General features: G+C 48.6%; 1 protein-coding gene across 4 annotated transcripts in view; it reads right to left on the bottom strand.

The window, feature by feature from the left end:
* Positions 1 to 14,446, bottom strand: part of Gramd1b (GRAM domain containing 1B) — a 170,970-nt gene that overhangs the window by 35,257 nt on the left and 121,267 nt on the right. For all 4 annotated transcript variants that reach the window (XM_027930510.2, XM_071616790.1, XM_071616791.1 and 1 more), the window contains exons 3-4: positions 10,740 to 10,950; positions 4,148 to 4,168 (exon numbers count right to left, since the gene is read on the bottom strand). In XM_027930510.2, the coding sequence (XP_027786311.2) occupies positions 4,148 to 4,168; positions 10,740 to 10,950 (232 nt within the window). The remainder of the gene's footprint in view (positions 1 to 4,147; positions 4,169 to 10,739; positions 10,951 to 14,446) is intronic.

Here is a 14,446-nt window from a genome sequence, read left to right as displayed (position 1 = left end):
ACGAGGCAGAAGGGTGGGGAAAGAGGTGGGCTGGGAAAGGGGTCTCACCTGCAGAGGTGACACTACTCTGGAGAGAGTTAAGGATGGGATGTCAGGGGGAGAAGAGATCAGGAAGACTCTTCAAGTTATCTGTAAATTCTGGGCACAGTGACACATGCCTATAATCCCAGTGACTCAGGTGGCTAAGGCAGGAGGATTCCTTTCAGCTCTCCCACTTTCTCCACTGCCTCTAACCGCAACACCTGGAATATCATTCCTACAAAGCTTTGTTCTTTAGCATTCAAACCGAGCCATCCAGACCTGCTTGACATTCCACAGGATTGCCACTGACCCTTCCTCCCTTCCAGAAAGCCACCACCCCTAATGGGGGAGCAGCAGGTGACTAGGATGCTAGGTCTCTGCCTAGCATGAGGCTCCTGTCCTGGTTGCCATGGAGATGGCTAACATCTCAGTAGTGAGATGAGATAGATTTGGGTGTTATCTGCCCAGCTGAGCCACAGCCAAGAGACCTCTGTGACCCTGTCTCACCTGAGCTTCATGCCCACTCTGGTCCTGACTTTGTTACCCTCAACTCATCCCATGGTTCTTTGCTGAAGGCAAAGCCCCGTCTCTGCTTATATCTCTACCTCATTTCTGCAGGGGCCATGCCTCACTCCCTAAACTAGACACTTTGCTGAATAAAACTGGGGTGGTAAAGAAGGAAAAGAAGAAGCAGGTGTAACCTGGCCTCAGGGCAGTGGTACAAGGCAGGATCTTCAAACCCCACCCCTGACCTGATACTGTCTCTCTTCAGCCATTCCTTGTATCCCAGGGTCCAGCCACGTCCATTGTGTAACCCACTCTTTAGATCAAGGTAGTTTGTCCTAGTGATGACAGCTCCTCCCTGGCTAAATACATGAAGTAAAATGCTCCATCTTCTGCAGGCAAGTGGCAGGTGAAGGTGGAGGCTGGAGTGTGGGTGGGGAGGTGGTAGGTGGGCTTCCTCTCACATCAGACTCAAACCACTCAAATGGGCCTCGGATGCCCAGGCAATGGGCAGCACTCTGTTGAGCCCTGATTGTCACTTCTCTCTCTCTCATTAGCCAAGGGTATCTACTGTCCCCAGGGCTCGGTATTACAAAGCCTGAAGGACTTCTAAGTACCATGATGGAGTCTGAGGCATCAGAACAGCTGGAAAGCTGACAGTAGTATCCAGAAAGAGATTAGAAGAAACACTGCTGGGCAAACTAAGAAGGGGAGATGGGGTCCTCCCTGGAGGTCAGATTCCAACCAGCCCAGGGCACTGCAGGTGACAGATAAGAGGTCTGAGAGATGAAGAAAAACAGAAGCCAGGTCAAAAAACAGAGGCAGAGCAGGGCCTCCTGAAGGAGTGCAAGTGAGCTACTGCAGGGCAGAGCTGGGGAGCTGCGGGTATTCAACCAAAGCTTCCCCTGACAGCACATCTGAACACAAGAGCATAGCCCATGCGTGTGCACTGAAAGAGAGGGTGCCCAGCTAGCCCAGGGCACAGGTGTGGGCATGGCAGGTGCCAGGAGCCTCTCTATGTATTGATTCAGGTGACTCTGGGAACAACCAGGTCAGGGCTTGCTGTTCCAGCCTGGAAACAACCACACTTGGGCCAGTGTCATGGGTAAATGCGCTAGTACTATCGGAGAGGACCTAGGAGGGTGGACTTCTAGGGAGTATAACGGGCAGCACTCTGCTTGCTCCACAGATGCCCAGCTGTGGAAAAGTCCAAGCTGGGGAGTTACCCTCGGCCTCAGGAAGAAAGCAAGGTTCTTACTTGGGGGCAGAGGGTATTGTCCCACAGGCCCATTTTCAGTGCTGCTTTCTACTGGCCTCTCCAGTACGGCAGTAACTGATTACCTTCCAGAAGTGCTACCTCTGGTGATGAAAACATATGAAGGAAATATGAAAATAAAATAAAATAAGAGATGATCAACTGTGTAAACCCCAGTCAGGCCTCCTGACCTCTGTAGTTCAGGCCACTGGGGGCCACTTTCCACCTCTCCGCTTCTGTCTCTTCCTCCCAATGTTTACCTGCTATTTCTCTTTCTTTCCTCATGTTTATTCCTTTCTGCTGCCTGCACCAGTAGAACCCTGCGTCAGGACTCTACTGCAGACATTTAGCAGGGCCAAGAAGAAAGCAGCCCTATGGAGGGCAGTCACAAAGAGCCACACAGAGGGCAGAGGGCTTCGCCCAGGTTGATTACCCTGGAGGAGGGCTGGAAGGGTCAGTGAGGTTCCACTGCTGCAGCAAGTCTCTGGTTGCAAGTAGAATCAGCCAGGAACTAGGGCTCCAGCCATGCACGGTTCCTCCAGTCAGGGGAACCTGGGCTTCCGGGGCCCCAGAGGGCAGCTGGCCCAACCCATCCTCTAGCCAAGAGATAGCACCTCCTAGCTTGTCACCAAACTGAGTCTATGTGGGGCTGAAGGAGAAAGACTTGGAGGTGAAAGGGGTAGCAGAGAGAAAGTAAAAGCTATTAGAATCAGGGAGAAAAAGTAGGCCAGACAGGAGGATGGAAGAAAAAGATGGGAGAAAGGTGGTCAGAGAGTAAAAAGTAGAGAAATACACAAGAAAGGGAGAAGCAAGACAAAACAGAAGGGACTGAGCTAAAAAGCAACAAAAGAGAGAAATAGAAAGATAAGAGGAGGATATCAGGAACAAGAAAAAGGACTTTAATGTTCAAATTTGCGTGTTTTAATTCTCTAGTAAGCCTGCAAGTGTGTATTTTCTGTTCCTCTTTGGAGGCTCTATTTCATGCAGTGCTGCTCAAAAAGGAATTCTTGGGCAAAAGATGTCCTGACCACAGCTGGGACAGGGACAGCTCCCAGAAAGCACAGCTATCACTCCTCTTCCCCTCCCTAACACAGGGTGCTTCTGGATCCTCGAGCACAGGAGCTCTGAGCAGTTTGGAGAGACCTGAGGCCAGAGGCCAGGTGACCCCCTGATGGGTCAAGAGGGAAGGAGCAAGCATGAGTGTTGTGGCTCTTCTCCCACGCCAGGCCATCTCAACCCTTGACTCCCTCCTATCAGCAAAGCCCACTTGGGATGCTGGATGGGACTGAGGCCTGCAGATCGATCAATAACACCCATGAAAGACAGGCCACGGAGCGGCTCAAGGTGGAAAGTCACAAAATGAGATGGCATGTTCCTGACTTTGAGGAACTGCTGCCATGTATGAAAACACACAGCCCACATGTGTGATTTGGACCCAGTCCCATATGAAACCCAAGCCCTTCCCAGGGACCGCTGTCTCTGCCCTCCATCTGTCATTCACAGGCCCTTTCCCTGACAGCTTTTCTACATCCACACCTCCTGCTGGAGCAAAACCACATGTAAGGAGGGGCCAAAGATGGCATGCCCGTGATCAGAGTCTAGTATGAAGGCCAGCAGGCTCAGAGAAAGGAAGGTGAGGTCCAAAGCCAGGCCATGGTGAAACACGCCTGTTCCTCTACTGTGGTCCCAGAAGGGCCGGCTGAGAGACCTTGGTCAGCTGCTCTTCAGAGGAAGAGTTCAAAGTCCTAAACCTCAGTGTATATGACCAAGAGGATGTGGCTTTTGCAAGGACTGCTTACTCCGCAAACACTTTCTCAACATGGAAAAAAGTGGATGGATGGATGAAGTGCCACCCGGGGTGACTTAAGAAATGGTCCTAATCACACCTTCACCATAGACCCAAGGTCAGGGGATGTCTTCTAGGAGGAGCATGCTTTGGGACAGAAGCCAAACTACATTACATAGGACAGCTTCTCAGTTCCTGAAGAAAAGTCCTATGGGCTGTATCTCCCCCAAGATGTCTTAATTAAAGGATGGAAAGTTTGGCCTGAGTTCACACCCCTGCCCCAGTCCTCTCAGACTGCTCTCCCCTTCTAGGATGCAGAAGGGGCTTATCCAAGAGTTCTGGGAGACACAAGGGATAAACCAGACCATCCCTCCTGGTGTCACTGAATCAAATCCTCCCTCACCAGGGCTGCCCTGTCTTGCTACAGAGGAAAACTATTCTATTTGGTCTGGGGAAGGAGGAAGCAGATTAGGGGGAAAAGCCATGGGGAAGCCAAACAGCACTCCCACTTCCCCCTCCCAGCTGACCACCTCTACCCCACCCCCCACAGACCCGACAAGAAGAGAAACAGGAATACTTACGTTGTACCAACTCTGGCTTTTCTGAAAAAACAAATCAAAGAGAAAAGTAAAATTAGTCATGGAGGAGATGTGGGGAGTGGCCAGAGTACATCTGGCTCCAGAGGGAAGGACACATAGATAGCAGAGGGTGGGCAGGGAGGACGAATCCAAGTGCAGCTGAATGCTTCCCATGTTGCTGCTCAGGAGGGGTCCTCCTTTCTCAGAGAGCTCCAGAAAGGAGGCCCAGGGAGCAGTCCATGCTGGAAGCCCCACCGGGTTGGGGCGGTTGGGGAGGCAGGCAGCGGCAGCACCAGCTAGCGCTCAATTGGAAGGGAGTCGGAGCCCCATCAGCTTCTTCTGATGGGGATGCGGGATGCTCTGGAGGCATCCGAGACCCAGTCCCCAATGGGCCCTGATCAGAAGCAAAGTACAGATGGAGACCAACCCAGCCTCCTGCTCCAAGTCAGCTTCTCTAGAGAAGGCAGGGTGGGACACTTCGGTGACAGGGGAAGAAAAGGGACTGCCTGAAATCACCTTCAAGCTATTCTCTCAGTTAGCAGATGAGTGAATTCCTTCTTATATCTCAACAACTGGCTGATGATGTAAGTGATAATAGCAGAGGAATGACTGTGGGTTCTTTGTGTAATTTCTAAAGGTCCTTTCCAACTCCAGGTGTTATAATTCAGTATCAGCAAAACCATACTCCACCCCAGCTCCAGAATTCAGAAGTTCTCCATTTGCAGTCCCCTGGAAGAATGGGATCTGAAAATCTCCCAGGGAAAGAAGAGGGATGACTAGATTATGCCTTGTCTGTTTCCCATGTCCACCAACAGAATTCATTTGTATACATCCCACTGGGATGATAGACAGAAACTTTACCTCCAGGTCAAAACTTCAACCTGACCCAGAGGTACGGATCCTATGCATAATTAGCAGCCCTCATGCCCTCCCCTCGTGTTAAGAGGGCAGCCACTGTCTCAGCTTGTCTGTAGGGCATGTGTCTGGTGGGGTGAAGGTGACTGGAACAGGGTGTTGGTGAGTATGACCACAATGATGACGGGAGAGTCAAGGGACCAATCTCCCCTTCTATTCCATCAGAAGAAACTGGAGACACATTTTGAAGGTAACATGAATCTGCAGAGGCTCTGGAGAGGGGCAAGAAAGGGGGATTAGCCATGGACGTGCTGCCCCTGGTTTCACCCTCGCACCAACCTCACCAGCCAAGACTGTGGCCAACATGGCAGATGGCAAAGCCAGTTCTCAATTCCCCTCTGCAAGGGACTCTCCATGGTCATTCTCCAAAACACCATCAATGGTCTAATCCAGAAGTCACATACTGTTACTATAGTATCATCCCCTCTGCCAATCCAAGGGCCTTAGAAGGTAAAGGGCTAAATCTGGATACTCAAAAACAACCATTTCATCATGGAAGGGGATGTTGCTATATGGGAATCCTAGACCTGAAAACTCTCCAAAAAGCATTTTAGTCAAGGTTCCCATGTCTGGAGAGGGTGGATGGGACAAGCAGGCTGCATCTAACTTGATTTGTGCCTCAGGATGTCTTACTTCCTGGGTGCTCACACAGAAACTCTTGACACTGAGACCATACAGCACGGGGCTGTGCAGATGTTCACAGCATGCACTTCCCAATATTAGGAAGGTGCATTCTTGGAGTTGCTGCCTCAACTGCCTCACAGTTTCCTTGAACTTCATTAATACCAAACCAGGTCATCAGACGTCTGCTTCGTAGATGAGAAAGGTTCCTATCATCTACACCTGCTGTCTCATTCCTGGTCCTGGCCTTTGTATAAGACCCTAGGAGCAAAGAGGACAACTGGAACTTAGGTATAGGGTGGGAGATCCCAGATTCTTTGGGATTCCTCTCCATGGTGCCCTCCCTCCTGTCCCATGTAGGAAGAAAAGACTTTCACCTTCTATGCACTGGCATCAAGACTCCTGCCCCTTTTGAATCTGTACGGAACAAAGAGTTTCAGGCATCACAAAAAGCTTTAACCAGAAAACCCCTTTTGTCTCATCTCTAACTAGCTCTGTGATAACTTTGTATCTAATATTTGCTCTTTTGAAAAAGGTAGATGAGAACAGATATTCTCAAATACTCGAAATGTGAAATACACCATCCAGAGCAAGGACTCCTGGCTCTACCTCTAACCAGCTAACTCTGATCAGCTTCTCATCTGTCATCACTGAGATTGCCTCTGAGGCAAATGAGGACCTATGCCTCCAGCAAAATCCACACTAGACACAAAAACTATCCATAGCAGGCAGAAGTTTCTGAGCTTGACCAACCTCTTGGAGGTCAATTACATCTTCATGGCTGTGTATTCCTGGGACTAAGTCCTAAAGGAGCCAATTACAGGGAAATCAGGGAGGTTGCCAGCCTGGGATATTGAGAAGGGGAAAAGGCAGATGCCTTCCCTTGTAAGCTCATCAGAACACCCCTACTTGGAGGACAGAACCAGAGGGAAAGAAGGGGCAGAACTAGGGAAGGGGAAGTGGGGTTCCTTTAGCTTATACACAAATTTGGCCAAAAGGTGAAGGAGGAGTAGAAAAAAAAGAGCTGTCAGAGACAGGAATTGATCAGGGCTCGTTTGGTGTTTCCATTGCCTTTCCTAGAAGGCAGCTAAAGAGCAAAGACTGGAAGGTACACCAAGCCCCCCAAAATAGACCCAAGTCACTTCAAGGTGGTCTCCTGCTCCAAATCCAAAAACATCTTCCAGAGCCAAGGCTCAGAGAGCCTGGAGACAGGATTGGGGTGGAGGTGGGGCTGGGTGGGGCTGGGGTGGATGACGGCTACAAGCTCTACATTTAGTAGCAGTTAGGGACAAAAAAAAAAAAATCTTACTTTGATCAGGTTAAGTCTGTCATACTGAAAAGAAAACCACAGAAATTAGAAATATTTTCAAAAGGGAAAAAATGTCAAAGGAGCATTAGCACCACAGCACAGGGTGATGCTATGCACCCAGAGAGGTGCAATGGAGGGCCAAAGCCAAGAACTTACTGTCCCCATCGCCTTGGCACCACCTAGGCAAGTCAGAGCAGGGGAGGGCAGATCACTTCAAGGAGCAGGTGGGAGCAGGAAACCAGGCCTTGGCTCCCTCTAGTGGGTATAGGCTGTCACTACCAAGTGAGGTCTGGATGGTGGAGTAAGGGCAGAGATTCCTGGGAGTGGGGTCAGCCTGAGTTCCCCAGCCTATGCTCTGGGAAGAAGAAAGCATCAGCCTCTACTGCATAAAGTTCAAGAGTGTGAGACCTTAGGGATGGCCTAGTCCACCCCCAACATGAATAAATAGAGGCCAGAGAAGAAAAGAGACTGGGCATTAGTTCTCACTCTGGGGAGAAGAAGAGGCATTCTTAGCTTAAATGGAAAACACAAGAGATGATCTTTCCTAGAGAATGGACAGGAGACAGGGAGTGAAGTGGCCTAACTATGATTATAACATTAACAGCTCTGGTTCTCAGATTCCTCACTATGGACATATTTGGTCAACCTGGGAAGATGTTCCGTGGAATGTTGGTGTGTCTCCACTCTATCAGGACACCCCACATAGGCCTCGCCCCTGCAGCATTCCCTCACAATCTGTTCCAGCCCTGGCTTGCATGCAACCTTTTTCCTGTATTGGTTCCCACGTCCCTCTTTTGCAGTCTGTGTGTCTCGCACATGCATGCCCCAGATGGACCATGGTCCTATTTTCACTCTGTTTAGAGGACATCCGGGTTAGAGTGAGGGTCATGACTGGTGGGAGAACAAGGTGGGGAACGGGTGTTCCAAGCCAGGGAACTCAATGAGTGTGTCTGTCTGGATGGTTCTGCTTCAGTCCCTTCTCCTCAAAGGGAGAGAAAAACACAATGGCTCAGTCACCTCCCACACCTCAGCTCCTTAGGAAGTGGGGGCCAAGATTAGCTCTTGATTCACAGATCACCTCAATTCCTTTGTAATGCCTTTCCAAACTCCTACTCTGATTCTGCCTGTTTTCTGCAATGTGTCTTGGCTACCCAAACTCAGTGATTTCTCCTGTCAATTCATATATCTTGAAGTACTTATGTTTTTTGTTTTGGCTTTTCCTTTTTTTTTTTTTTTCTTTTTTGGTTCTAGGAATTTAACACAAGGGCCTCTATCCCCAAGCCACATTAAGTTGCTGAGCCTGGCTTCAAATTTGTGATTCTCCTGCCTCAGCCTCCCTAGTCACTGGAATCACAGGTATGTACCACCATACCTGCCTACATGTGAGATTTTAAATCAGGTTTGGTTTGTATATAATCTGGGCAACACTGTCTATACCTCCAAAATTAAATTATGGGCCTGGTTTCCCCCCCAAAAGACTAACACTTTGAAGATTGAAATCAATCCTCATTACTGGGTACTTGCCTATTGAACCCATCATCCACCCAAATCTCATACTCTTTAAGTGGTGACCAGTGACATCAGTAAGAATTACAGTGCCCACCAAATACCATAAAACATCACCTTAGGATGGAAAAGTGGGTGAAGCAAAGAGGAAGAATAACCTGATGTCCACATCCAATCAGACCAAGCCTCCCCTCAACTGGGCCTTGAGCACTATCATATCAACTATGGCAGAGGTACAATCACTCTGGAGGGACAGATGAAGGTCACACCAAATCCCATTTTCAGAAATCAGCCATGCCTGCACCTGCCCCACCACTTGAACCCAGAGAGCTCCTGCTGGCTTCCTCCCCTGTCCACAACCGGCTATCTATCGTCATTGAACATCCTCAGATCTACATTATGCTTCCAGGCTAAAGGTCACAGAATGCAGAATTAGCTTTGCAGCCTCTTGTTCTTCCTGAAGGAAAGAACTGCTGCCATTCTCCTCCTCCCCAAGGCACCTACAGGGACTTGGGGCTATTACAAGGCATCCTCCCTTAGCTTCCACTTCTTTTAGCTGCAACCATTCCTCGGGGCGCCTCACCACTCCTACAACACCTTTTGCTTACCCAACATTTGTTCAAATTCCCTTCAGGCCTCACAGATCCTAGGGTCTGGGAAAGACTCTCTGTCTCCTGCCCTGCTCCCAATCTCCAGGGCCTGCCTGGGTTACTGGCAACATTCTTCAAACTCCAGGTGCCCCTCTGCACTCTCTTTGATCAAGACTCAGGATCTTAACACCATAAACCCAGACCCTGGGTAGTAGGTGGAAGCAGTGAAGGGCCCTGGTCTGGGCAGTGGGTGGAAACAGTGAGAGGTGCTCCAGCTAAGCAGCTCTCCGAGGGGGGAGAAAAGGAACATGCCTGGCAGAGCTCCTACAGTTGCTGTTGCTGCACGAGGGAACTCATTGACCTGAATTCCTGACCTCCGTCAGCACGTCCTTCCTGCCCATCTCAAATCCCTACTGCCAGGGAAGCCAGAATCACCCACCAAGGGTGATTACAGGGACCTGTAATATGACAGGATGGGGCGTACCCCACCCAGGAATGAAACTCCCTCTGCCAGACTCTGCTTCGAGAAGGCACCATATAAGGAGGGAATAAATTCCAACCAGAGGCAGTGTTCGGGTAGCAGGCAGACATTGGGGAGCAGGGACAGGGTCAGTTCTCCGACCTCAGGTGCAATAGGAATGGGCCCAGTTACTTCCAAGCCAGCCTTCCAGGGAACAGTGGGGCCGACCCTTCTGGGAAAGGGACCAAGCAGGACACATGGGCAGAATTGGCTGGGGCAGAGGGCAGGGATGCTGAGCACTACAGACAATTCAACACTAGAGGGGAGATAAAAAAGACAGAGACAAAAGATGGCTTACTTTTGAGAGGCGCTTGTGAGACTAAGACCATGCATGCAAAGAAGGTATTTGGGAAGTGGTGGGGAAGAAGAGGAAGAACAAGAAATCAAAAGACAAATTCAGGTGGGAAACCAGTACCCATGCCTCCCTGGGGTCCCCAGCCCCTTCCCAGGTCCTGGGAGTCAGTTGGTGAAGAGAAGCTTCCTGAAGGAGCACCTGAGCAGGTATGCCTCCTGCTTCCCAAAGGACCATGGGTAAAGTGGAACTCTCCGGGAAACCAGAACCAATCTGGGGCTTTGTGCATATCCTTGGAGGTAGGGGCCCTGGTGTTCAGGTGGACATGCCTAAAAGGGATGGAAAAGCCCTTTCACTGCCCTCTCTGCCAGATGAGTACCAAGTGGGTTAGTACAAAGATGAAGCAGGATGGTGGCTAGAGAGGTTAAAAACAGCATTCTGGGAAGTTCTCTGAAGACTATCTACTATCTCCCTGGGAACACAGTTGTCCTCAGATAATGCTCCCTTCTACTCCAGTTCTGAGGACCAAAATTGAAGACTGTAACAGAGATGAATAAATGACCCCTCCTCCAATCCCTTAAGCATCTCTCTTCCAGATCTCAAGGGACATAAGTCTCCTTAGCTCCCAAAGAAAGATAGGGTGGATGGAGCATCATCTTCTAATCCATGACCCCTCTAACATTAGTGCTTAGCTGGGAAGATTTTTAACTAGGGTTCTTCCTGTTCACCCTGCCCTCATCTCATGGAGAGACAACCTCTGGGACACGGGGCCCTTCAACCATCTGAGGAAGGTGTTCTCTGCCTCCCCGACAGAGGCACAGAGTCAGCGTGGCTCAGCTCACCTTGGAATTTTTGCCACCACTCCTGCCGGACTGTGAGGAACAGCTGCGCTGCACACCCTGCTCCGGGGTGGATGGGGACTTGTCTGAGGAATGATCTGAGCCCTTCTCCACCATGGTGTCTCCGTCCTGGTTCTGCGGGGTTGGTGATCGAGACCTCTTCCGGAGGATGGGAGAGCAGGCCGGCGTGCTGCGGTTGGAGTTACTAGCAGTGCTGCAGGGGCAGGTGGAGAAAGGGATGGGGTGGAAAGGGGAGGAGGAGAAAAGGTAGGCAGTCAGTGATTGTAAGCCAAAGATGGTGCAAAGGAGCCAGCTCTGGGAGCCAGGGAGAGGGGCCACCCCCCATGGACTTATATACTGTAACAATACTGATGGCCAGGAGAGGGCAGTAGTGTCAATGTGAAAAGGGACGTGGGACTAGGAAGGGGCATGTAAGGAAATTAGATATTTAGATATCTGTCCATACAACTGATTATTGAGCCCCGACTTGTGTTATTAAAAAAAAAAAAAAAAAAAAAAAAACAAAAACACTGTTTAGGGAAAACAGAGCCTAGGACCTGAAGGAATCATTGGAGATCATCCAATACTGTTAGCTCATTTTATACATGCTATTTTGTTTGGACACATTTATATATTAAAATAACAATAATAATCCTATTTTTCAAGTAATTCACAGACATACTTCACTGGGATTTTAAAACATTCCATCAAAGTAGTGATGGCAAATGCCATAATCCCTGTGTTTAAAAATGAAGACCAGTGCACGGTCCTCTGATTGCAGAGGGCCTAGACACAAAACTTGGGGCTTCTGATGTCGCTCAACCACACCATATTATTTCCTTATAAGATATTCTGGTTCCTGCTTCCTCTGCCAGGAGTAGAGATTAATACTCCATATCCCCCTACCCCAAGTTCATTTCCAGCAGTGCCTGAAACTTCCTACAACACCAAATCCAATTATACCAAGGCTGACGGTCTGTAAATGAAGTTACTAATTGACATTTAGGTTGTGTTTTCAAATGGAGTATGAGAGATACAGGAAAAAAAGGGAGATGAAATTGAGTTAAGTTCTAGTGGGTGTTCTCTTTGTATTGAGAGAAGGAGAAAGGAAAAAGATGGAAAAGGGCAAAGGTTAATTAAAAAGAGGCAGGGGAAATGGGAAAGGAAATGTGAAACTGGAAAGTCAAAGCAGCAAGGAGTAGGGCATGAAAAGACAGAGTGTCCCACACACCTACGCAGTCTTCCTGAACGACCCAGGGAGCACTCTCCGGAAGCTACATCCCTCGGGAAGCTACATCCCAGCTTCCCAGGAGGCGGAGGGCAGGGTGGAGGAAAATGGCATTTGCATGAACTTCCAGCTGCAAGCTCAGATGTCCCATGGGGCCCATTTGCAATGAAAACCATTTCCCTCTAGCAACACCTTCCACTTGGGCATCCTCAGCAGAGAGAAGGTACAACAAATTCAAGCACTGAAACCAGCAAAAGTGGCGAGGAAAAGCAGGGAAGCAATGTTATGGAGAGAAGCTGGGGAAGGGAAAGGAGATCAGAGAAAAGTACGATAAGTGGCCAGTGGATGTGGGGAGAAAAGCAGGGCCCAAGGTTTTTGCTTCATCCTAAAACAGTATGTATGGTTAACATTTCATTTATAATGTCCGCGGTGACGGTATTTTGGGGAAGTCCAACATGCCTCCCTCAAAAGAGGATCTTCAAAGTTCTCTTCCCATCCCCTACTACCCCATGTCCCCTCACTCTCTCAACTCAGTACAATAAACTACAGAAAAGGAAAGTTGCTCCTTGGCTTCAATTGGAGAAGTTGAGCTGTGGGAATGAAGACAATCAAGCCTCCCCACACCAGCCCTGCCCCTATGGGGAAGCCTCAGGGGCTCCCATGCAGACTGAGGGGCTCATCTGTCAGGGGAGCCTCCTTGCTCTCAGGCCAATTCCAGTCCAGAGGCAAGAATCCCAGGTATACACTGTCTTCTAGGATTGCACTGTTGAAAGAACAGCCAGGATCTCCACATCCAACCCCAACTAATTTGCTCAAAATAGAACTGGAGAAAAGACACACCAAGCACCTGGCCATCTCAGACCTAGTGGACATACCCCTCTTTTCTTTAGACAGGGACCATTTTCACTTAATTCTGCACTCTGGAATATAAAGGAGAACATTCAAAACTTCAAACCAGCTGATAATTGACTGTTGAGGAAGGATTCAAGCAAGGGGTAGGTTAAAAAAATTCTAAGGCCAAGGAAATGGACTCCAACTCTCCAAAACACATGAATCTTTTGCTAAATGATCAAAATCTCTATAGGATTCCCACTTCAGCTATGCCACCCAAGGATGTGCATACCTAAAATTCTGCCTTCACCACATCAGCCAATAAACAACTTGGACGGCCTCTTTGTTGTCTTAAGGCTGTTGACCATCTGTGTTGTTGAAAATCTCTCTCCTCCTGGATGCCTGCACCTCTCTCCTATTCCTCTCCCTGTCTCTGTCACTAGATCCTCTCTTGCTACTCAGCCTGAAATAGTCCTTTCTCCAAAGGTGAGTCCTTCACCTTTCTGACAATCTTCTCCTTTCCCTGACCTCACGCTGGCCTCTGGGCAGACAGCCCTCTGTTACAGCCCTGCTCCCACTTTGTAGTCTGATCCAAAGACCTGTGATCATGTAGAAGTCTCCTCCAGAGGGATGTCTCCTGAGTGCCTCAGATTCAAAGCAGCTGGCCATCCTTCCTCCCAAACCTCTTCCCACTACTGCCCATTCTCAAAAGCATTACCATTTCAGCAAACCCATCTCTTCCATCTCACCCCACAAAAATGAGTCACCAAGTCCCCACAACATTATTTCTGTTAAGTTTCTTATCCTATCCTTCCTTTCCTCCTCCAGCGACCTCACTCAGATTCTCAGAGCTCTTGCTTGAGCTCTTTCAATAGCCTTGGCTATGGGTTGAATGTCCACTCCAATGCCATAGTATCAAGGTGGGACCATTAAAAGGTTATCACATCATGAGGATGCTGCCCTCATGAATGGATTAATGCCACAAACAGAGGAATGGGTAGGAAGTGGAATGGGTTGTTATAGGTTTTCCCTCTTGATTCCTCTCTCTGACTTGCTTTTCCATTTTCCACCACAGGATGATCCTTGCCAGATGGCAGTACCATCCTTTAGGACTTCCTAGCCTCTGGAATCGTGCTGCCTATAAATTATCCAGTGTATGGTATTTTATTACTGCAACAGAAAAGAGACTAAGACAGCCTTAAGTAGCCTCCTCCATCTCCTTCTTCAAATACAAACCAAATAGCTTTCCATTCCCTATGAGCACCTCTTTTAAAAGTCCAAAAATCTTCAGAATGAAATAAAAAGTTCTTTACTAAAAATAAACCACACATCTTTATGTCAATACTTTTTCTCTCCATATACTCTCTTAAAATAAGAGTTTCCATATTCTATCCTACATATGTTCCCTGAATTTCTGTATGTGTGTGTGTGTGTGTGTGTGTGTGTGTGTTGCTGGGGATTGAACCCAGGGCCTTGTGCATGCAAGGCAAGCACTCTACCAACTGAGTCATATCCCTAGCCCCTTTGAATCTTTTTAATTTTTTTTTTTAAAGGAGAGAGAGAGTGAATTTATTTTTAATATTTCTTTTTTAGTTCTCGGCAGACACAACATCTTTTGTTTGTATGTGGTGCTGAGGATCAAACCAGGGCC

This window comes from Marmota flaviventris, chromosome 9 (genome assembly GCF_047511675.1).
Source record: "Marmota flaviventris isolate mMarFla1 chromosome 9, mMarFla1.hap1, whole genome shotgun sequence".
Taxonomy (NCBI): Eukaryota; Metazoa; Chordata; class Mammalia; order Rodentia; family Sciuridae; genus Marmota; species Marmota flaviventris.
The sequence above is the reverse complement of the archived record's forward strand: the minus strand, read 5'-3'. Positions and strand labels throughout refer to the sequence as shown.